This window comes from Salmo salar, chromosome 03 (assembly GCF_965601325.2).
Source record: "Salmo salar chromosome 03, fSalSal1, whole genome shotgun sequence".
Lineage (NCBI taxonomy): Eukaryota > Metazoa > Chordata > Actinopteri > Salmoniformes > Salmonidae > Salmo > Salmo salar.
The window spans coordinates 34,574,983-34,598,032 of record NC_138293.1 but is presented as its reverse complement, the minus strand read 5'-3'; the positions used below and the strand labels follow the sequence as shown (position 1 = coordinate 34,598,032).

Genomic DNA, 23,050 nt, shown 5'->3' with positions numbered 1-23,050 from the left:
GGGTGAACGTGTCTGTCGGTGACATCTTATTGACTCATTACGCAGGGTGTGTGTGTGTGTGTGTATTTGTGTGTGTGTAGCCACACAGCCCTGGGACCCTGGTGGAAATAATGTATTGAAACTAAACGTTGCCGTCATCACCCTTCTGTGTTCGTGTCAGAGCCCCTACCATGACCCTGGCCTGCACTGCTGCTGCACTGGTTTATATTATGGCTGTTAATGTCGCTCTTCATCTGGGGTTTATAAAGGGTTTTTGAAAGTTTATTAAGGGTTACATGTGAAGGGGTAGTATAAGAACATTCAATCACATATTAGCAGCTTGATAATCCTTGATATCACATAATCTTTGGCCTAATATAATTGTTAATCTTAATGTGTATGTAATCACTAGGGATGTCAACGTTTATTGCCGTTTATTTTGTTGACGCCATTAATCGCGTCACCATTTCTTCACTGCATGGAAACTTTTAAGCACAGAACACAACACGGAACACAGCTACAATCAAGGCCAGTCCCTTTTCCATCGCTGAAGACCGTGTGCCTCTAGCTAAAATCAGTTTTGTCCAATATTACCGGAGCTATTGTCTTATTTTCACACGCAGATTCTTGCATATGTTCCTAGCTACTTTAAATTACTTGTGGTATGCTATTCTTTGGTTTGATAACAAACAACATTGTTTAGCTAGTCATGTTACCTACTTAGCCAGCTAGCTAGCAACCTGATAACTTGACCACTAACTAGGGCTAGGCTATGCACACATTTGGATGGCACAAGAAGAATTCAAAAGGAATAGGCTACTCAAAGAGATGCTTCTTAGAGTGGAGTGTGTATGGAGTAAGTGAGAGAGAGAGAGAGAGAGAGAGAGAGAGAGAGAGAGAGAGGGTGTAGGAGGGATGTAGGGTGTTGTAGGCATATGTGTGTAAAGTTATCTGAACAGTAAAGATGGTTACAGTGTTTTCATAACATTGTTGGATTTAAATGCTCTTTGTATCCATAGAGCCAGTTCTTTCTTCCTATTGTCACACTCATTTAGAATGCCTGAAGCTTTAACAGTACTTAAAACAGAGAGAGAGAAAGAGAGAGAGAGAGAGAGAGAGAAGGCCTACTTAAACATTGGGAGCATTAATAGCTGTATGTTACAGTGACTTTTGTGTCGTTTATGGTGAAAACGCTATTAAAACCTTCTAACATAGATCATTTTGTGTTTCCGTCCCTTACAATGAAAGTATGCCTGTAACTCAGTGCACTGCTTTTTAAATGGAAAAATCTTTCTTTAGTGCCCAATTTCTGCAAATTCTAAAATTGCGATTAGCTACAGAAAAGCATGCGATTAATCGGAAATATGCAAACACGTGCAGAGATTTTGGCTCGTCAGTCACACTTCACAACAGCTGTATGTAAAAAGGGTCGCTCAGTGCAAATTCTGCAGAGTCACATAAAAAAACACATGCTGTGACAGGGAGAGCTGCAGTGCAACACACTGTTCGCTCTGTAACAAACATGCTCTTTCTGTTGTGAACTACATGATGAATGTAAGAAGACAATGACTATTGCTATTTAGATCTCCACAGATTGTTCAGTAACAGTGTCAGGCTGTGTTGGATTTGATTGGCATACAATGATGCTGAGAGACCCCCCCCCCCCCCCCCCTACTCCAATCAGATCAGTGCTTTTTTTAGACTGTACACCATTGGTTGTTTTGAGAGTTCCAATAGAGATTCGGGACAAGGCATTGCATACTACACTTGAGTATCATTATGTCCATTGCCCATGCATGGTTATTCTGGTTGCACTGGTTGGTCAGCAACATTGGTTGAAGGTTTTGTAACAAAGCTGACATGTCAGACAATACAATAAACACATTCCTACATGTACGTGTGTGGGAGTTTGTTTTGTGAGGAGCACAATAGCACAACTGAACTGGGGCATATACGTTAAAGGTTAAAAGTCTTAACTACTTCAATTCTCCACTGCTTTTCATAGTTGAGGTCAGGTTCACTACAGCTTCTATATATCAAACATAGGCTACTGAAGGTTTGACAAATGTGCAGCTAGTGTGTACCCGTTCACCATCTCCACCCCACTTGACCAACAGGTTCTGTGTACGTACATGTGACTGCGTGTCTGCGTTTGTGTGCGCATGTGTGCAGCATTTGTACGTTTGCCTGCTTTTTGTGTGTCTGTGTGGGTGTGGGTGCATGTGCTGCTACTTAAAGTCAAGAATAATAGTGAAGACATCAAAACTATGAAATAACACATATTGAATCATGTAGTAACCAAAAAAAGTGTTCAACAAATCAAAATATATTTTACATTCTTCAAAGTAGACACCATTTGCCTTAATGACAGCTTGGAACAATTTTTTTTACCTTTATTTAACTAGGCAAGTCAGTTAAGAACAAATTCTTATTTTCAACAACGGCCTGTTGTTCTGCCTTATTCAGGGGCAGAACGACAGATTATCAACTTGTCAGCTCAGGGATTTGATCTTGCAACCTTTCGGTTACTAGTCCAACACTCTAACCACTAGCCTACCTGCCACCCCAACCTCTCAACAACAAGAGCATTTTGGGGGGGAACAATCATTTAGGCAACAGGGATCTCGATCCAGGAGGGAATGAAATATTTATGTTGTAACCAAGAAGGTGGATCTTGACATCTAGCCACTTAGTTAGCAAGTTAGCAAACCAAATGCAGAGACAGAGCCCTGAGCTCGATTTAATTTATCTGACATATCTTAGATTTCTTATAGTTATACGTAACTTAAGCAGTGGCGTAGCACGCACTCCCGTCGGTATTTTAAAATACCCCGGTACATGGTATAAACGGTATACCGTACAAGCCTAGTCTCAACTTGCTGGTGTCTTTAAGGTCAACTCCCTCCTCTCTCCCTCCCTGTCTCCCTTTCCTTCCCTACCCCCCTAGCTCCCCCTCTCCCCCTTTCTCTCTTTCCCTCTGCCTCCCCCTCCCATCTCCATCCCCTATCCCTCCCTCCCTCTCCCCTCACAAGGCTGCCTCCCCCCTCCTCTCCCCTTCCTCCTCCCTACCTACCCCCACAGGCCAATTTACTCTAAACAAATGCCAATCATTCCCTCCAGCTGTTGGCTCAAAACAAAGCCTGCTCCCAGACAAAGCGAACCACCCAGCTGTCTTACTAAAGGTAACCCAAAACAATGGCAGCCAGCCAGACAGACGTGTGAAAAGTGTGTAAGGCTAGCAGACACAACCATTGCCCGTATTTAAGCACTCCCCTGTCCATATAATCTTATTCAATATGATCAAAAAGGCCAAACTGATCCTATATCAGCACTCCTGTAAGACTGTTTGTAAATACAAACCCTTGGTTAGTATACCTTTCTCCCCTGACTGTTAGGGACAAACCCCCATGCTCACCTCAGAAAGGTGTAAATATTGTCAAACCCTATGGTGGTAGCCAGGCTATTGTAAAGATGTAAGGGGGAGTTTTGAAAATAAAATCTGGGCTGGTGTGACCTTGCCCTGATCCATGTGTGTGCCTGTTTTTTCCTTCCCTTCCTCCCTCCTTCCCTCCTACCATTCCCCTGCTTGGTTTCCCCTTCCCTCCTCCATTGTATGCTCCAGCTAAATGCTCCCTGCAGGAAAAGAAGTGTCCTCCTCTCCTCAGAAATAAGGTTTTGGATTCACTTCAGACCACCCTGCCCAAAGCCCTCGTCCCATCTGGTGTCTCACAGGCCCTGCCAGAGGTAGTAGGAATGTCAGTGTGGTGTACTCCCTCTGGCCCAGCCTGAAACCAAGGCTGCTGCCGAGGCTATGTACTACCACTGACTGAACTGAAGCTCGAGTAATCGGGAAAAAAAACTACGTTTTGACTGTGGCATCCAGGTCATTGAATGTTGAATGTTGAATGTTTAGGTCCACATTTGATCTGTACTAGTGGAGATTAAACAACACGTGGTCCATTACAACTTGACGAACTCTACCAATGAACATCGCTTTGCAATTGTTGTCATCATACTTTGCATCATTATGTCCAAGTTGAGTCACAGTTCTGACATGTCCCATATAGGAAAGTGACTAGAGGGTCAGAGATGACATCGTGCTTGGTCACTTCCTTTGTGGGTCAGCTGTTGAAGATTCCGTCCTCACCCCCTCTACGACTTAGTGAACAAGATTGTGTAGTGTTAACAGACTATGCATCATATCTTCCTCATTCGGGGAGGTGCATTACTCAAACGATAATGCCTTACTGAAATGTGAAGTGATATTGGTCTGTTTTGGCACAGAGAGGATCTGTCATGTGTCCTGCGAGTGTACAGTATCAATCTCAGGCTATAACCGTATCACTCAATCCTCTCTCAACCAATGGCTAATCTTAGCTTTACCTTCTCAATAACCATTTACTCTTTCCCCCATATCTGGCTGAAATTACATGTGAAATGGAAACCTTTATTTAACCAGGTAGGCCAGTTGAGAACAAGTTCTCATTTACAACTGTGACCTGGACAAGATAAAGCAAAGCAGTGCGACAAAAACAACAACACAGAGTTACACATAAACAAACGTACAGTCAATAACACAATAGAAAAGAAAAATAGAAAAATCTATTACAATTTAGCATTAATACTGGAGTGATAGATGTGCAGATGATGATGTGCAAGTAGAGATACTGGGGTGCAAAAGAGCAAGAGGGTAAGTAATGATATGGGGATGAAGTAGTTGGGTGTGCTATTTACAGATTGGCTGTGTACAGGTACAGTGATCGGTAAACTGCTCTAACAGCTGATGATTAGTTAGAGAGGGAGATATAAGACTTCAGCTTCAGAGATTTTTGCAATTTGTTCCAGTCATTGGCAGCAGAGAACTGGAAGGAAAGGCGGCCAAAGGAAGTGTTGGCTTTGGAGATGACCAGTGCAATATACCTGCTGGAGCGCGTGCTACGGGTGGGTGTTGCAATGGTGACCAGTGAGCTGAGATAAGGCGGGGCTTTACCTAGCAAAGACTTATAGATGACCTGGAGCCAGTGGGTTTGGCAACGGATATGTAGTGAGGGCCAGCCAACGAGGGCAGTGGTGGGTGGTATATGGGGCTTTGGTGACAAAACGGATGGCACTGTGATAGACTACATCCAGTTTGCTGAGTAGAGTGTTGGGGGCTATCGCCGAAGTCAAGGATCGGTAGGACAGTCAGTTTTACGAGGGTATGATTGGCAGCATGAGTGAAGGAGGCTTTGTTGTGAAATAGGAAGCCGATTCTAGATTTAATTTTGGATTGGAGATGCTTAATGTGAGTCTGGAAGGAGAGTTTACAGTCTAACCAGACACCTAGGTATTTGTAGTTGTCCACATATTCTAGGTCAGAACCGTCCCGAGTAGTGATGCTAGTCGGGCAAACTTAGTTTTACTAGCATTTAAAAGCAGTTGGAGGCCACGGAAGGAGTGTTGCATGGCGTTGAAGCTCGTTTGGAGGTTTGTTAGCACAGTGTCCAAAGAAGGGGCAGATGTATACAGAATGGTGTCGTCTGCGTAGAGGTGGATCAGAGAATCACCATCAGCAAGCGCGACATCATTGATATATACAGAGAAAAGAGTCGGCCTGAGAATTGAACCCTGTGGCACCACCATAGAGACTGCCAGAGGTCCAGACAACAGGCCCTCCGATTTGACACACTGAACTCTATCTGAGAAGTGGTTGGTGAACCAGGCGAGACAGTCATTTAAGAAGCCAAGGTTATTGATCACTATTTTGTTGCTGAGAATTATTCTGCACAGCAGCAAATGCAAACTTGTAGTGTATTCAAGTTTTAAAAAGGCTTCTAAAGTTTGTAATTTCCACTTTAAAATGTCCAACTTTATTTGCCCTAACGGAAAATGTATCAACGCCTACAAAAAAATGCCCATTAATTATAATCCCCATAATATTTCCTGTTGCTGCAGGATTCTTTTCCTTCTGTAGCAAACTGGCTCAAATTAAGATCCTACATATGTAGGATGTACTGTACAGCAGTCAGGACCACTCCCCCCTACCAGAGAGTCATTATGAACCTGACCTACTGTATACTTTTTAATCCAGCAAATTAAATACATCACCTTTTGCTAGACATCAGCAGAGTATTCTTTCCCAACCTTTTTTTCAAAATTCTACCCTGATCTGAACTGTTGGCTCTGTTCAACGTGCAATGCTGGGTGCTGACTGCACTGTAGACCCTAGCCATTGAGCGGTCGGTAATGTATTCATAAAGGGTTGGTTGGGGAATGGGAGCATGGAGCTTGGTAAGAGGTTTAACTACAATGTGAGAACTCAAGTCTCCTAGGGTCAGCGGCTCAATTGTAGTCACTGTGTGACTGGCACAGATTGGGCGCAACGCAACAGTGTCCGCATGACTCCCCTGTTCTAGCCTATGCCATGGTACAGAGCAGCGCAGGGCACCCCTGTACCAGCACACCAACTGACCGACGCACCAAACACGCTCAGTCACGGCACACATTCATACACACCCACCCCATTCAGATACACACACCCCAGTCACACAAACGCACGCACGCGCACACACACACACACGAGCTACGAGAATCAGATAGAAAGGGAACCAGTGTATTTCAAAAGTGTACTTTTAAATAAGACTCTGTACATACTCTGTACAGCAAGTAATTGGTTATGTAGGTTATAGATTTGTAACGCACACATTTATTAATTTACTCTTACTGTAGAGTGAGCACTTCCCAGGGGTAATCCAAGCATGTAATGTCAAACCACTATCAAAAAAACAGTAGCTGTGGGCCTCCAGAGTGGCACAGGGGTCTAAGGCACTGCATCACAGTGCTAGAGGCGTCACTACAGACCTGGGATCGATCCCCGGCTGTATCACAACCAGCCATGATCGGCAGTCCTATAGGGCGGCGCAGAATTGGCCCATTTACTTGGCTCATCGCACTCTAGTGACTCCTTGTGGCGGGCCGGGTGCCTGCAGGCTGACCACGGTTTAAGCTGGCGGGTGTTAAGGAGCACAGTTTGTCGGGTCATGTTTCGGAGGACACATGACTCGACCTTCGCCTCCCGAGCCCGCTGGGGAGTTGCAGCGATGAGACGATTGAAATTTGGGAGAAAAAGGGGGTAAAAAAATAAATGAACAGTAGCTGGTTTCAACCATGCATTAGTAACTGCAAGTGGCTAAGTTTAGTCATATTATTAACGGTTATTTACAGTTGCTAATGAAAGATGACAAGGTTTCCTTTCTTCTCTCTCTCTCTGGGAATTCAAATTAGAATGGCTGAAAAGCCAGCAGAAGGGAAATTCAATACTCAAGCTGTAACGCCACCAAGGGTGGTAGTGGTACAGTATATTTACATTTTAGTCATTTAGCAGACACTCTTATCCAGAGCGACTTACAGTGGTGAATGCATACATTTCATTTCATGCATTTTTTTTACATTTTTTTTGTACTGGCCCCCTGTGGGAATCGAACCCACAACCCTGGAATTGCAAACACCATGCTCTACCAACTGAGCCACTGCACTGCAGTCTTAGTAGAAACATGAATTAATTCATTCATTCATTCATTCATTCATGTGATCAACTACCATCCTGTAGCTACACACTGGTTATAACATCAAGGTACTAACCATTGGTTACAACTGGAAGAGATGTCATTTTGTCTCACCTTACATACATCCGCCTGCATTCAATCTAGTCATAATGAGATTCTTATGGTGTTCCATATGGGCAAGAATCATCACACACTGAGACTTTATCACCCAATTATATATACATTTCCTCTGTGCTGACTGCCTGCATGGCAAGACTGCATGTATCACACACACACACACACACACACACACACACACACACACACACACACACACACACACACACACACCAGCATGCTCCCACAGACTAGGGTAAAGGAGGAAATTGGCCTGTGGTTAAGGACGGACAACATATGACATGGCAAACCCGCTAATTAACGTCAGATCATCAATCTCAGACCAATAAAAGTATTATGATTCTATATTGGCTTTCCTGTTTTGCAAATTATCCTTGTCGAGGCTATGTCCCAAGTCCCATCTGTAAAGAACATCATGTGTCTAACTCTGTATACCTTCTCTTACCAATGAGAATATGTTTCCATTCCATATCTGTGGACTACCCAGCCATGAAGTACACAGCTGACTGGTAAGGGCTGGATAGGAGCAGCAGCCGCTCCCTCCTTTTAAAAGCCAATATTTCTTAACTGTGGTCGGTCTCGGCATGCTGACGATACCAGAACCTTAAGCCCTTCGGATGTGAGTGGGCCAACACACATTTTAAAGACCTTCCCAAATGCAATAACAATGTAATCTTCAACACATACAGTAGAACCATGTCATTATACTGCACAGTGTGTATCCAGACTATCCACTGCCCAAGCCACTGCAGACACCATCCATTAAAACCTTCACAACAAAGGTATGTGAGTATATAAACCTCCAAATAATTCATTTCTAAAAAATATAATTACAATCTCACTCCAACAGGCAACATTTGGTAGAGGAACCATTTCCATGGCAGACTGCCTTAACCTGCTTATTCAAGGAGCAATCGTGGAGTGAAATGAATTATTCCTTTTACAGCACAATACAGCAAGGCCCTGCTATGAGTGAGTTAAGTTGAAAGACATTGGGCATCCAAGTGGATCAAATAATGCATTTTGACCACAACTAAGCATACATGAAACCATTTTATCCTGAATTTGAATTTACACAGTGTCCGGTGCCTTTAGATTTGGCTGTTTTCACATCTCATTTCCCACTCTCCTAAGGTTACACAAAGCGGTTATAAAGTGCTGATTGAGACCCATCCTGGGCTCCACAAAGAGGCTGCTCCCCCTTGTGGTGGCCAGCACTCCCTTCACCAGGTTGACTGAGCGGACATAGACCAAACACTACACAGTGAAAACTCTAACTCATAAGACAAGCTGGAAACAATACTGTGCCAAATATATTAGGTCAGACAGAAATACAAAGATAACAAAGCTCTCTCTCTCTGTATTCACAAAGGGCATAACACAAAGGGTTTAAGCTAAGACTCCAGCAGGTTTGCGCGGTGTGATCTCACCACCAGCCAGACTCCATGTGATCACAGTTAACCCCAGGCAGCCAGCGGTGAGAGAGAATCCTATCTTCTTGGCTCACGGTAAAGTGATACCCTTTGAGGTGTGGCTGCAGCCACAGGATATCCTCTGATGTTGGGAAATCCCTCTATCCCAGGCAGGGAGCCGCTCCCCACCCTGCCTGTGCCCTGCCTGTGCCCTGCCTGTGAGCTACTCTAGCATCAGGGCTAATCAGTGCTTAAGGCATCTGTAATGAGAAGCCCGCCACCACTGTCTGCCAGCCTAGCCCCACGCCGACGTCAGCCCTGAGCCCACACTCACTCTTGATGACTGGTAATCACCCGGCATCTCTCCACAAACCACTGGGATACTAACAGCAGCACTCCCATTAACCAGTAGACTGGGGTGGGAGCAGGAGGGAAGTGTTTAAATGGAGACTGACTGTTGAGTAGACTATAACCTCTTGTTTCATCTCCATGCAACACTGAAAACCAACCAACTAGTGTTCGAACGCGGGTCTTCCGCCCACCACAACTGTTTTAGCGAGCTGAGCTAAAGCCTAGGCATTAACACTGGAGAATGTAGAGAAGCAGCACAGTGAATCTATTGCAGGCTATGAATGAATCTGCTTTATGGCATTGTATTAGGTAAATTACCACTCTCTTAATAACGAGGCTGAAAACTATAGGTGGACATGACCTTTGGTAGCTTGAACTGAGGGCAGGGTACATGAAGCTGTCGCAGAAATAGTGATTGGTGATTCACCATAGCTGTGGGTAGGATTCCTGTATATGCCGCAGCATGTGAACTAAATAAAAACAAAGTCGGTTTTAGTCAGTTTAAGACTTGCATTGAACGCAGTTAACAAAACCACAAATTGCCTTTATATGGGCCAAAAGTAGCGTATAAATGAACGGAGTTCGCTTGTTTAACAGCATCTTGCTGAAACTCCTTAACAGGAACCCTTCAGTCGGGGTTAACTAAGTGAACAATCTCACTCTTTCCCTTCCTTCTTGAAAATACCACCCAACAAAGAATATTCCCTCAAGGTACAATTTGGTCAAAGCCAAAGAATGAAACTGCAGCAAACTTCCCCAATAGTAAGCCTAATGATACTGGGATGTGAGTGAGAGGCAGCACCTGCCACAACAGGCTGAACAGGGGAAAGTAAATGAGTGCTCACATTCTTGTGGCAAAGGATGACAATTTGAGCGGGTGCTTGACTACGCTAGGAATCCTGCCCCGCCCTCTGCCGCTGCAGACTGCGGGCAACAGAGACGGTGTTTATGTTACACTTACACTCCACCGCACTCTGGAAATTGGGTATGCAACATCGACCATCTATATTGAGTAAATCAGTACCCAGGAAGAGGGCCGGAGGATGTGCTGTCCTCGTGCTCATGGCAGATATTTATTTGAACAAGAGTGTGTTAGTATGTATACTTCACTCAATGTCAGCCATCCCAGGGCTGCGTGTGTGTGTGTGTGTGTGTGTGTGTGTGTGTGTGTGTGTGTGTGTGTGTGTGTGTGTGTGTGTGTGTGTGTGTGTGGTGTGTGTGTGTGTGTGTGTGTGTGTGTGTGTGTTGCACAGTGTCAATGGTGTCTGGTTTCTAGCTTAGCTTTGGGGAAGTAGCAGTAAGATGTTGCGTGTATCTATGTCACCTGGGCCGGGTCTCTCTGTTTGTCTCATGATCTCTGGCTTAAAGTGTTCAATCATCCACTGACAATCATCTCCATCATCCTCAGGACATAAGTCTGGACTTGTATCCTCATACCAGATGACCCTTTGCACTTCCAAGGCCACAGATCAGATTGATTAGAAGGAATTGGAAAGCTCTACCTGAATAAGTAGACAGCTTTAAACGGAGTGACAGTTTTGCGCTTCTTAATTGTATGCAACTGGCTAGTTACTGAGGGCCATTGGTAGTGTTGCTGGATGGTTATGATCTACCACTATCACTAAGTCTCTATGCCTCTAAAAGTGAGAGAGAGTGAGAGAGTGAGAGTGTGAGAGAGAGTGAGAGAGAGTGAGAGAGAGAGAGAGAGAGAGAGAGAGAGAGAGAGGAGAGAGAGAGAGAGAGAGAGAGAGAGAGAGAGAGAGAGAGAATTTTCACGCCTCAAGACAGCATAGCAGTCCAAGTCCTTCAGTCAAAACTAGAATAGGTCTGAACACCACAGTAAAAAAGTAAAAACACTAAGTAATGACAGTTACCCTAAAATGAAGAGGTGACATATGTTTATTATCTGCAATAACATGTCTGATTTACGGTGATAATAACTTCCTCTAGTACCTGTCAGGGGACTTAACCTTTTGAGAAGTGACACATTAGGACTAAATGAACACCCCTATTATTTCAAACAACTTCTGGCAACTCAAACCACGAACGTTATCCAAAAAGTCATTATTTCCAAACAGAACTATTCCTTCCACCCTAGTCCACTTTGTCCAGTCCTCCCTAATTGATTGGTTTCCTTACATGAGATCTGAAAGATCCAATTCAGCTGCCCCGGAGGCCTAACAAACCAGTTTACAACTTCATAATGTCCACAACAGGTCCTGGGGGGCCCGTCCCCGTGTTCCCCCACTGGTTCACAGCTAAATGATGTCCTTATCACCTAATACCCCTGGAACTACTGCTGGTGTCATCACTCACTCTCATCACTCTACAGTTAAAACAGCCACAATATTTCGGTGCTGCCAGTCGTTCCAATGTGTTTGGGTGCATGACTCACCTCAACTTCATAACAAGTATTGTTTGCAACACAAGGGGGTATCGATTACTGCCGTCGTCAACATTGTCTGCCTACCGCAGACAGAATGTGAGAACGATATATCTGTGTTCGTTGGTAGAATAAAGGATCCATTAAAAAAGAATATCAAGATTCGGACTGAACTCTCTCGTAGTTGCTGTGAGATTGCAGGTGCCCACTGAAAACAGAACACAACCTGGGAAGGAGCCTTCTGTTATAGCATAGTTACACAAGAGCTTTGAAGGTCCTGTTGATATTGCATTCATTTGAGCTATCCTTAGGGTTCATTGACAGGTTAATAGTCTTCAGAAGAAGTCTGAAGGATAATGAATGAAATTCGTCAGAATGGACAAAGGCTGCTAGCAACCTCGGTATATTGAGGTGCAGGCTACACCTTTAAAAAAAACAAGGCGTTGCGTGGGAATAACGTTTTTAAGTGCTCATTAAATTTTAAAAAATACTGTCCTTGACATGAGATTATCTCATAAGATTTGGAAATGAACTATACATTCAGGACACATTATTTATTGTGTTTTAAACTGTTTTTAAACTTAGTGGGTGTGTGAACCCAACACCAGAATTCTCTCTATCCCGATGTTTATGCTGGATGGGGAATTTTCTCTGCAAGCTGAAGAGACGTTTCATCCACCGGTTGAGCTGCATTTCTTTATTGTTACCAGCTGTTGCGACTGAAGCCTACACTCACCTTTCGCTCCATGTCTGTTTTCAGAGCCGACTTACAATAGTATTACAAGTGTTTCAACAAAATATTCACACAGATTTCTGCTACCAGTCATTTAAATATGCCTGGTATTAATGTCTGAGTAATGAGCATACCTGTATCTCTAGCTTTCGGGATCACCTTTCTGTTAAACAACACTTAGGGCCTGAATGGGTTGTCAAAACTAGTCTCGAGGAACCCCTCTGAAAAGGGTCTTCGAGGAACCCCAGTGTGAAGGTTCAAATTGGAACCTTTTTGTGATGGGTGAGATTCAATTTGGAACTTTTTTAATAATATATTGTAGATGTGGCAGCCTAACAGAAGATTTACATGTTTTCTCTCTGAAAAATGTAGTTCATATAATCTGATTGTGATAAGTTTCCATGACTTTGTCCACACAGGGCATCTGAACACACAAAACACATTTTCATGATTTTCATTATATTTTGGGTGTTTTATTTCACTTTTGTACACCTGTTGTGTTCCCTGTTGTGTTAAAAAATGACCGATCATTAGAAATTCTCTCTCTTTTTGTGATGGGTGAGATTCAATTTGGAACTTTTTTAATAATATATTGTAGATGTGGCAGCCTATCAGAAGATTGGAGCCATGGCTTATTTGAGGCGTGGCTTTTCAGACAGTTATTTTTGGCCACCCGTTAGAGTGAATGTCATTCCTGTTCACTATGTTAAGTTTGTGCACTGCAAATTTAAATGTTCCTTGAATATTAACGCATATGACATATTCTAATATAATATTAACAATGTTGATTACATGTAGTAATAAAGCATTAACCATTCCAACTGGGGGATTTGCATAGGAACTCATACACCTCTGTAAGCAGCAAGTTGAAGCTACAAAAGTGTCAGTGTTCATCATTAACATGTAATGACAATACAACAGAACAGGAATGACATTTACTCTAATAGGTGGCCAAAATAGATCTATCTAAAAGCCACACCGCTACTAAGGCAAACCTCCAGTCCAGGGTTCCTCCAGGAACACCCTTTGACACATTGAAACATTGAAGGTTCCTCCAAGAACCCCTCAACTAATGGAAGATGCAAATATGAACCACTGACCACATGTTGTTCCTAACGGAACTCCAGGTGTTCCTTGAGGATCTCCAGGGTTCCTCCAGCCACCACTAATTCTAAGTGTGTTTGAGAACCCCCAACCCCTCCCTATCCCTTTAAAAATCTGCTTCGGCATACACTTTCGGTAGCCTGAGCTATTACACTGGTCAGTTAAATCAACCATTTCAACGCGACGGAATCATCTCACGTCAACCTGCTCTCACCGCCGGTTGTGACAGCCTACTGCGCTACACAGGTGCTGTTGAACTGACAGTTCTATGCAACAACGTTGGAGATACTTGAAACAAATCACAATGTAGCTACAAGGACACCAGTATCTGATTAATTTGCAACGCATTTGATTTTAGAGGAAACATCAACAGTGATGAATGTAAGAAGTTTCATTGGATACTTATTATTTTCTGCCATATTTAGGACTGCGCGATACGAAAGTAGAAACATTTCAATGAACGGTAGGCTAATATGAGTAACGTAATTTATCCGGTCTATCAAAGTTGATCTAAGAGCGCATGACATATCTCGGAACAAACTCAAATCAATGACAGTGTCATGAACATGTGGATGGATCCAGTGCCTACCCGAAATACGCTGTGGTCGGTCCGGGCAAGTTGAAAAGGTACACTATAACTGTGAACGATAACCATCCCAGGAGTAGGTGTCCATCCAGCATTTTGCTGCGGCTCCAAGGCAGATCATTTCGTTTCTCCTGAGTAGCTGTGTAAAATCCCTTGTTGTACGTTCGGCACTTCTTATACAGAGAGGAATTTTGCGCTCCTCCCATTAGCAGAGAGCAAGTCTGAGTGAGGGAGAGAGAGAGAAGGAGTGGGTAACAGAGAGAAACAGAGAAAGAGAGAGAGAGAGAGCACTTGCTTTGTGGAGCTGATTGTTAGAGATTATAATTATACATTATGTTCAATATTCAATATTTTACATTATGAAATCAATGATATTGTGAAATGTTTCCAAATGTGCGCAGGCACGAGCATGCACACACAACCACAGCCTTACTTTACAGACTGACAATAGACCTTTTAATTTAAAAGTATTTGTTATAACCCAACAATATTATTTTTATGGAGTAATTTCCTTGCATACAGACAGTAGGCCTAATGAACTTTGAAACTGGGTGAACTTGTCAAGAGCATGTTTAGGACCTTTGAAGTATAAGCTAGTGAAGTCAACAACACCTGATTTTGACATTCATGAGCTGTCCCTCTGTGTTGGAAGGTGTCCAGTAGTCGTTGTGCAGCATGCTAACTGAGGTCAGCTGAGCAGAGGTGTCAGTCTGCTATATCCTTCGTTTTTACTGCCAATTGGTCAATGACATGTCATTTCTGGAATGGCAAGCTAGCCTTTAGGGGCTAGGGGTTGTGCAATAGTTGCATGTAGCCTAGCCTACACTACTAAATGGCTTGGCTTGGAAAAGTTTATGCATTACCTATTTTTCACTGAATCATCACTTCTATTGCTACGGTATTCTGTGTAGCAGTGACTACACTGACTATACCAAACATGAGATGAGATGCCCCCCTCCAATGATTTACACGGTTGTGTCAAGTTTGCTGGATGTCCTTTGGGTGGTGGACCATTCTTGATACACACGGGAAACTGCTGAGCATGATAAACCCAGCAGCGTTGCAGATCTTAGAACAAACCGAAGCGCCCGGTACCTACTACCATGCCCCATTCAAAGGCACTACAATATTTTGTCTTTTTCATTCACCCTCTGAATGGAACACATACACAATCCACGTCTCAATTGTCTCACGGCTTGAAAATCCCTCTTTAACCTGTCTCCTCCCCTTCATCTACTCTGATTGAAGTGGATTTAACAAGTGACATCAATAAGGGAACATAGGTGATCATCTGGATTCACCTGGTCAGTCTGTCATGGAAAGAGCAGGTGTTCTTAATGTTTTGTATTCTCAGTTGGCACTATATGCTCATTCAAAATGTGTTCTGGTGCTGGGAAAATCTGTCAAAAAGATATTATGGACGAATATAATCGCCCATGTTGCTCTGCTCCCAAAAGTGAATGTATTGTCTACACGGAGAGAAACACTGTTTAGATCACCTGCAGAAGCCTGCAGCTGGCCTGCATATGTATAGCGAAAACATAATATATCACAGACAGTATAACCTTTATTCATTCTTTTTGGTTAAATATTCTCCACCTACATCAAAGATCAGTGTATGTGCCTATAGCATTTGTGGAATATCCTTTTCAGTGTTATTTCTCACAAGAGAAGAAAACTTAACTAAGTTTGAACTGAACTAGGTACAAACTGAACTAAGTACGGTTCATTTGTAGTTCGCAACTGCATGTGCAAAGCATATTTCTTTAGGCTAATATTTCGCAAGAGCAGAAGATGGAACCTTTTATTAGTAATCAGAAATTCATACTCAAAGTCATAAATCAATAGGATTTTGGCAAGCATGCTTAGGAAAAGATTGTCTATGCTTGTTCTGGTACTTCTATTCCGATCTATAGTATTCGGTTGCATAATAGAAACTTTCGTCGTCATAATTTTACACACGTAATCAATACATTGGATGATTTTCAGACGCATTAGGATCGTCGTTTTGTTTTTAACAGTAACCTGCTGCATGACATCTTGTGCGCCCACACTTTAATCTATGAAGCTAGGAGTAAAAGATAGATATGGATCTGGGCTTGGGAATGATCCAGCTTTCTTATCCTAGCCTGCACTTGGGGAAAACTCATGCCAGAACCGGGGATGAAGTCTATTCATCCCCCAAATTAAACAATACATCCCCATTCATCCCAAAGATCACAGTAACGTTCACACCTGTACCAGGAACAGCCAAGCTTCTGCCAAGTTTCTGTTTACCGAATGGCCAGTTCTGCTAGATAGACAAGCATCAAAAATAAGGGGATAAGAGTGAATGAGAAATGAGTCCAAGGAAGTGTTGTGCTTGGTATGATTACATACAGGTGTCCATTTGCATCCCACTTTTGTCCGTCAGTTCAGTTCTGAATCTGCGCCCCAGTAAGCGAGAGGTCCCCGGTCTGCTTCTTATTAACACCTTGTTTAAAGGAGATCAGCTGGAGGGTTTGTCGGCTACAGTACATGACAAGAATGAACAGTAATCCTGGCAGGCATTACCCACTGGTCCTGCATGTCTGGTGAGTGGGGTAATTGATTCCCACACCCTGCTTACGTTAAATGCTCGCCGTTCTCATTACACCAGACTGAGAAACCAGGAAAACAGTCCTTCTCTGGTGTGTGTTTGTGTGTGTCAGTACTTTTCCCTTAAACGTGTTGCAACTACTCTACCCTACTCCTCTGTTCTTTACTCCTCTTGACTTTAAGCTCTCTCTCTCTCTCTCTCTCTCTCTCTCTCTCTCTCTCTCTCTCTCTCTCTCTCTCTCTCTCTCTCTCTCTCTCTCTCTCTCTCTCTCTCTCTCTCTCACTCACACACACACACACACACACACACACCTCTGATATGGCGGATATGATGCCTGACTGAATTTTTTTCATCAATTTGTTATGCCTTTTGCATTGAGGAACATGAATAATATAAATGATTTTGTACGTCGAAATATCAAATATCACGTGAAAGGTATCCGTAACTAAATGCGGGTGTAGCTTTTGTCTTTTCTTGTGAAAAAGCCAACCTAGTCTCAACTCATAGTGTGACTACAATACTCAGACAGGATTAGGAGTTAGCCTGCAGTGTTGCATTTCTTTGCAATTACAATGAGTTTCCTCTGGGCATTGAGGTTAGGAGCACTTCTGAGCACAGACTATTCCAATGAGCTGGAATGTGCTGTAGGATGTTGATGAAGTTCGAGGTATTTCTTTCAGCAACAGGCTAAACCTAAACCCAATGGCCAATGTTTGCATGGCCCCAGATATCTTAACATGTGTAGAATATCTGCACCTTTTTCAGACACAACTGATGCCCACAGTGATGCCCTCAACAGTTTGTCCTTTGTCAGTCCTGTGACTGAAACAGTGAGCTCAGGACACGCCAGAGAAGTTCTAACATAGGGTTCTAGTACTTCCAGTCTCTTGCGTATTAGCCTTGCTCTGACCTTGTCTTGATACCGTATCCGTCCAATCCGGCTCTGCTACCACCACCACCAACCTCCTCTCTTGAACTCACCACCCCTACTCTGCCCGGCCAGCCCACAAGATCTTTTCCATGCCCCAGACATAATTTGTGGCTTGGGATGTAGGCTGACGGTGCGTCTGCGCTCACTGCTGTTTCAGGCGTCCGGTTGTTCGGGTCGCACCATGTGCACTGTGCAGTTCTCAGGACCAGCCAGCCAGTCACTCTTCCTTCGGAACCGGATAAGTAACTGTTGTTTTTGAAATGGCAATACATGCACTGTCAATCCCTGGATTGTTTTGATTGTGTCCCTGGGTACACTCTAAATGACATAACTCATCCACTTACCCAACACTGCTAACTGGGGAGGAGTGAGGTAACTATGTGGGGGGAGGGGAGATACCCTCATCAACTCTGTTAATTACACATTATTTAACCACAGACCTGCAGACTTGATTGAATATCATAACAAATACTGTAATCAATCTAGGGGGCCTGGATTTGGAGTAGTGTAACCAGGCAACAGGTATTTAGTTCTGTTGTAAATTAGTGACATCACCAGGATCTCCCACATGCAACTTCACCTCATCATCTGAACTCCCCAATGATGTACTTATTCACAGTGTAGGTTTCTGGCATGTATTACATAATGAAGTAAAGGTAAAAAGGAAATCTTACAATAACAAATACTTGAATTAACGTCAGAGCTGTAGCTCACTATACATGTAGTATAGAGATTATGCAGAGGTCTTTGTTCATATTTTTCAAAATGGGACAGTACTGTATAATCTGTACACTAATTAAATTCTATCACATTTATTTTATAAAGCCCTTTTTACATCAGCAGTTGTCACAAAGTGCTTATATACAGTACTAGTCAAAAGTTTGGACACACCTACTCATTTAAGGGTTTTTCTTATTTTTTTTACTATTTTCTACATTGTAGAATAATAGTGAAGACATCAAAACTATGAAATAACACATATGGAATCACGTAGTAACCAAAAAAGTGTTAAACAAATCAGAATATATTTTGTATTTGATATTCTTCAAAGTAGCCAACCTTTGCCTTGATGACAGCTTTGCACACTCTTGGCATTCTCTCAGCCGGCTTCACCTGGAATGTTTTTCCAACAGTATTGAAGGAGTTCCCACGTATGCTGAGCACTTGTTGGCTGCTTTTCCTTCACTCTGCGGTCCAACTCATCCCAAACCATCTCAATTGAGTTGAGGTTGGGTGATTGTGGAGGCCAGGTCATCTGATGCAGCACCCCATCACTCTCCTTCTTGGTCAAATAGCCCTTACACAGCCTGGAGGTGTGTTTTGGGTCATTATCCTGTTGAAAAACAAATGATAGTCCCACTAAGCGCAAACAAGATGGGATGGCGTATCACTGCAGAATGCTGTGGTAGCCATGCTGGTTAAGTGTACCTTGAATTCTAAATAAATCACAGACAGTGTCACCAGCGAAGCACCCCCACACCATCACACCTCCTCCTTCATGCTTCACGGTGGGAACCACATATACAGAGATCATCCATTCACCTACTCTACATCTCACAAAGACATGGCGGTTGGAACCAAAAATCTCCAGTTTGGACTCTTCAGATCAAAGGACAGATTTCAACTGGTCTAATGTCCATTGCTCGTGTTTCTTGGCCCAAGCAAGTCTCTTCTTCTTATTGGTCTTTTGCAGCAATTCGACCATGAAGGCCTGATTCACGCACTCCTCTGAACAGTTGATGTTGAGGTGTGTCTGTTACTTCAACTCTGTGAAGCATTTATTTTGGCATCAATTTCTGAGGCTGGAAACTCTAATGAACTTATCCTCTGCAACAGAGGTAACTCTGGGTCTTCATTTCCTGTGGCGGTCCTCATGAGAACCAATTTCATCATAGCGCTTGATGGTTTTTGCAACTGCACTTGAAGAAATGTTCAAAGTTCTTGACATTTTCCAGATTGATTGGGCACACCTACAGTACTCATTCCAGGGTTTGAAACTTTCTTCAAGTGCAGTCGCAAAAACCATCAAGCGCTATGATGAAACTGGCTCTCATCAGGACCGCCACAAGAAATGAAGACCCAGAGTTACTTCTGCTGATGGTTTTTGCAACTGCACTTGAAGAAACTTTCAAAGTTCTTGAAATTTTCCAGATTGACTGACCTTCATGTCTTAAAGTGATGATGGACTGTCATTTCTCTTTGCTTATTTGAGCTGTTCTTGCCATAATATGGACTTGGTCTTTTACCAAATAGGGCTATCTTCTGTATACAAGCCCTACCTTGTCACAACACAATTGATTGGCTTAAACGCATTATGAAGGAAAGAAATTTAACAAGGCACACCTGTTAATTGAAATGCATTCCATGTGACTACATCATGAAGCTGGTTTAGAGAATGCCAAGAGTGTGCAAAGCTGTCATCAAGGCAAAGGGTGACTACTTTGAAGAATCTCAAATATAAAATATATTTTGATTTGTTTAACACTTTTTGGGTTACTACATGATTCCATATGTGTTATTTCATAGTTTTGATGTCTTTACTACTATTCTACAATTTAGAACCCTTGAATGAGTAGTTGTGTCCAAACTTTTGACTGGTGCTGTATATATATATATATATATATATATATATATATATATATATATATATATATATATATATATATATATATAGATTGTCTATAGCTTTTAAGATAATACAGTAGGTTATATAGCAGATTTAAGTGGGAGCTCTCCAGTCCCAATGAATACTTTAATGGAACTTAATCCCAAGTCTTCATTTGTGACATGTAACTTATGGTCCCTGCACATTTTCTAGTGAAATGTTATGACATACGTGAGCCAAATTGTATGTGCATGTAGTGGCATGTCCATTCTCGAAAATCTCTGTTTAAATGACACCTTGCTATGGAGACTTTGCTAATGGAGTACTGCAATGTTTTTGGGTGAGGGTTGAGTTCAACTGAAAGTGCTAGTCTTTCTTTGCCTTGTTATTCTTCCAAAGCAAAGAATAACAACATCAACATTGCGAGATGAAACATTTCCTCATGATAGTAAAGTTTGATCTTAGTTCAACAAAGTCCATATTTCAGTACGTTATCATGGACAGTAGAGAATTACACTGCATGCGGGTTAGCCTAGGAAGCACAACAAGTTGATGTCATATTTCAAAGGTCTATTTATTAACAAAACACTATATCTTAATGTTTGGATTTGTTTAAATTTACATTTCACTCAATTGACTACATTCCGTTTCAAGCAAGTGTTACTCGTTGTGCATTATAAACCCAGAACATACAGTCTGTAATTTGCATTGACCCCCATCGGACTTACATATTATTCAGTTATGCACCAAAACCACAAGATATGATCAGTCCAGTGGTTGCCAAGCAAACAGTGAACACTCAGTGTAAACCATGTATACAGAGTGACAAATCTCCAGGATCTGCTATTTGCCTTTACTCTCTTGAGCACCCAAGTACATTTTTTTAAACAGGAAAAAGCATTGAACATTGCGAGATGTTAAACAGTAAGTCATTTTATTTGATAGAGTTAATGTGTATCCATTGGAATGTGTTATGGTGTTGACATGATTCAGTTTTATTTTTCCTTTTTGAATAACTAAAGGAACAGCTGTGGTCATTGGCGTCTCTCTTAGTCAGCAATGATGATTCGGGAGGACCCGGAGATATTGTCATTGTCTGTAGGGAGGGAGGCAGGAGAGAGGGAGGCAGGAGAGAGGGAGGGAAAGAGAGAGAGGGAGGTAGAATACGTGGAGGAGAGATGCCTGTGTCCCTGCTCCCTGTGTCCGTCCTGACAAGCTGCAGCTGATGAAAGCCATTCTGTCCTGAGTTGACAAGGAGGGTGTTCCTGTAATGTCAAAACCTCCACTGACTGACTCTCCTGTTCAGACACTCCACTGCTTTATCTGTGACCTCAGCTCTGACACAACTGTCCAAGTGCCTTAGAGGAAGAGCCCAGTGATCAAAGGCCAGGGCTAAGGCAACACATGCAGATAAAGGGCATAGCAATGGGTTAAGACCAGTTGCAGATGGAGGGCACAGCAATGGGCGGAGTGAGGCTATACAGGTTACCTACAGCTTCCCTCCCTTCCCACCCATCCGGATCATAGCTCATCCTGACACAGATGCGTGCGCACACACACACACACACACACGCCTGCCTGTCAATTTGTGTCCTTAGTCCTCAGAAACTGGAAGTACAACGGCCACGACCATGTCCATCCGTCCTGACATAGTATGATGTCATACACACCCAGTCCACAGATGTTGGTGGCTCTACTGTCCTAGAGACTGTCCAGAGAGGATGTGTCCAGAGTGGAGGTCACCTTCAATGATGTGTCTTATTAATATTATGTCAGTCACTGACAGTCACTCAATTAGCCGTTTGAACTTAAAACGTTTCTCTCCTCCATTTAGAGGGTAGCCACCACTAAAATGTTTTGCCCGCAAGGTAGAGGCGCCCCCTGACCAAATCTCGCCTAGGACCCTCAAAAGGCTAGGGCCGGACCTCAGAGGGAGACATAGTGGTGTCAACACCAATGGCAGCGCCTATCCTGCCGAAGAGGAGCAGCGTTTCCCATGTCTTTAAGTGAAGGGGAAATTGATGGGTAGTTTCCAGGTGTGAGCTGAGCTTCTCCTGGGGTGTGTCCTGACTTAGACTGACACTTATCAAGGCACAGCTAACTCCCTTCTCTCTTTTCCTTGGGAACTTTGTAATGTAAACAGAGCAGCAGCGCTGGAGAAATGGATGGCTGTATTTAATCAAAAGGTTGTGTCTCCCTGGCCTGGCCCGCTGCTATGTGTTCCTGTTGACTGCATTTGAACTCACTCACAGTCAGGACATAGCGGAATTGTGGTCCAGACAAGAAACATTTGACCGTGCCGTTACAGCTCAGATGGGATACTGTACACATCTTGGTCAATTGCCGTTGTAGTTGTCAATGTTTGTGTTTGAATGCTGATTTTGCATAAGCATGGTTTTGTAACTGAACCTGAAACCAATTTTTGGGAGTTGGTGATTGACATGCAGTTTGGCTAGACTTGTAGCTTGACATTTTGTTTTGTTATCTTGTCTGTAAAAAACAAATCATACTTTAATATCTCTTTGTTAGAGAACACATACTGTTGCAGGAAATGAGCAAATATTTAATTATCCACTATTGATTGTCAGATCTGTTTGTTTTATGTCTGATAATTGTTGCCAGTAATCTAAATATAGTCTATATAACAAAAGGAGACAAGGAAACTCAACAGAACAATACTCAATGAGAAGTAAAACTATAATTTCATTACACAATGCTGACATCTAG

The 23,050-nt window shown here is 42.8% G+C and overlaps 1 protein-coding gene across 1 annotated transcript in view; it reads right to left on the bottom strand.

Annotated features, from left to right (window-relative positions):
* LOC106599874 (protein Wnt-9a) overlaps positions 1 to 14,415 on the bottom strand; it is a 30,940-nt gene extending 16,525 nt beyond the window's left edge. Inside the window, exon 1 of the mRNA XM_014191225.3 lies at positions 14,213 to 14,415. Within this exon, the coding sequence (XP_014046700.1) occupies positions 14,213 to 14,415 (203 nt within the window). The remainder of the gene's footprint in view (positions 1 to 14,212) is intronic.
* Positions 14,416 to 23,050: the final 8,635 nt, after the last annotated feature.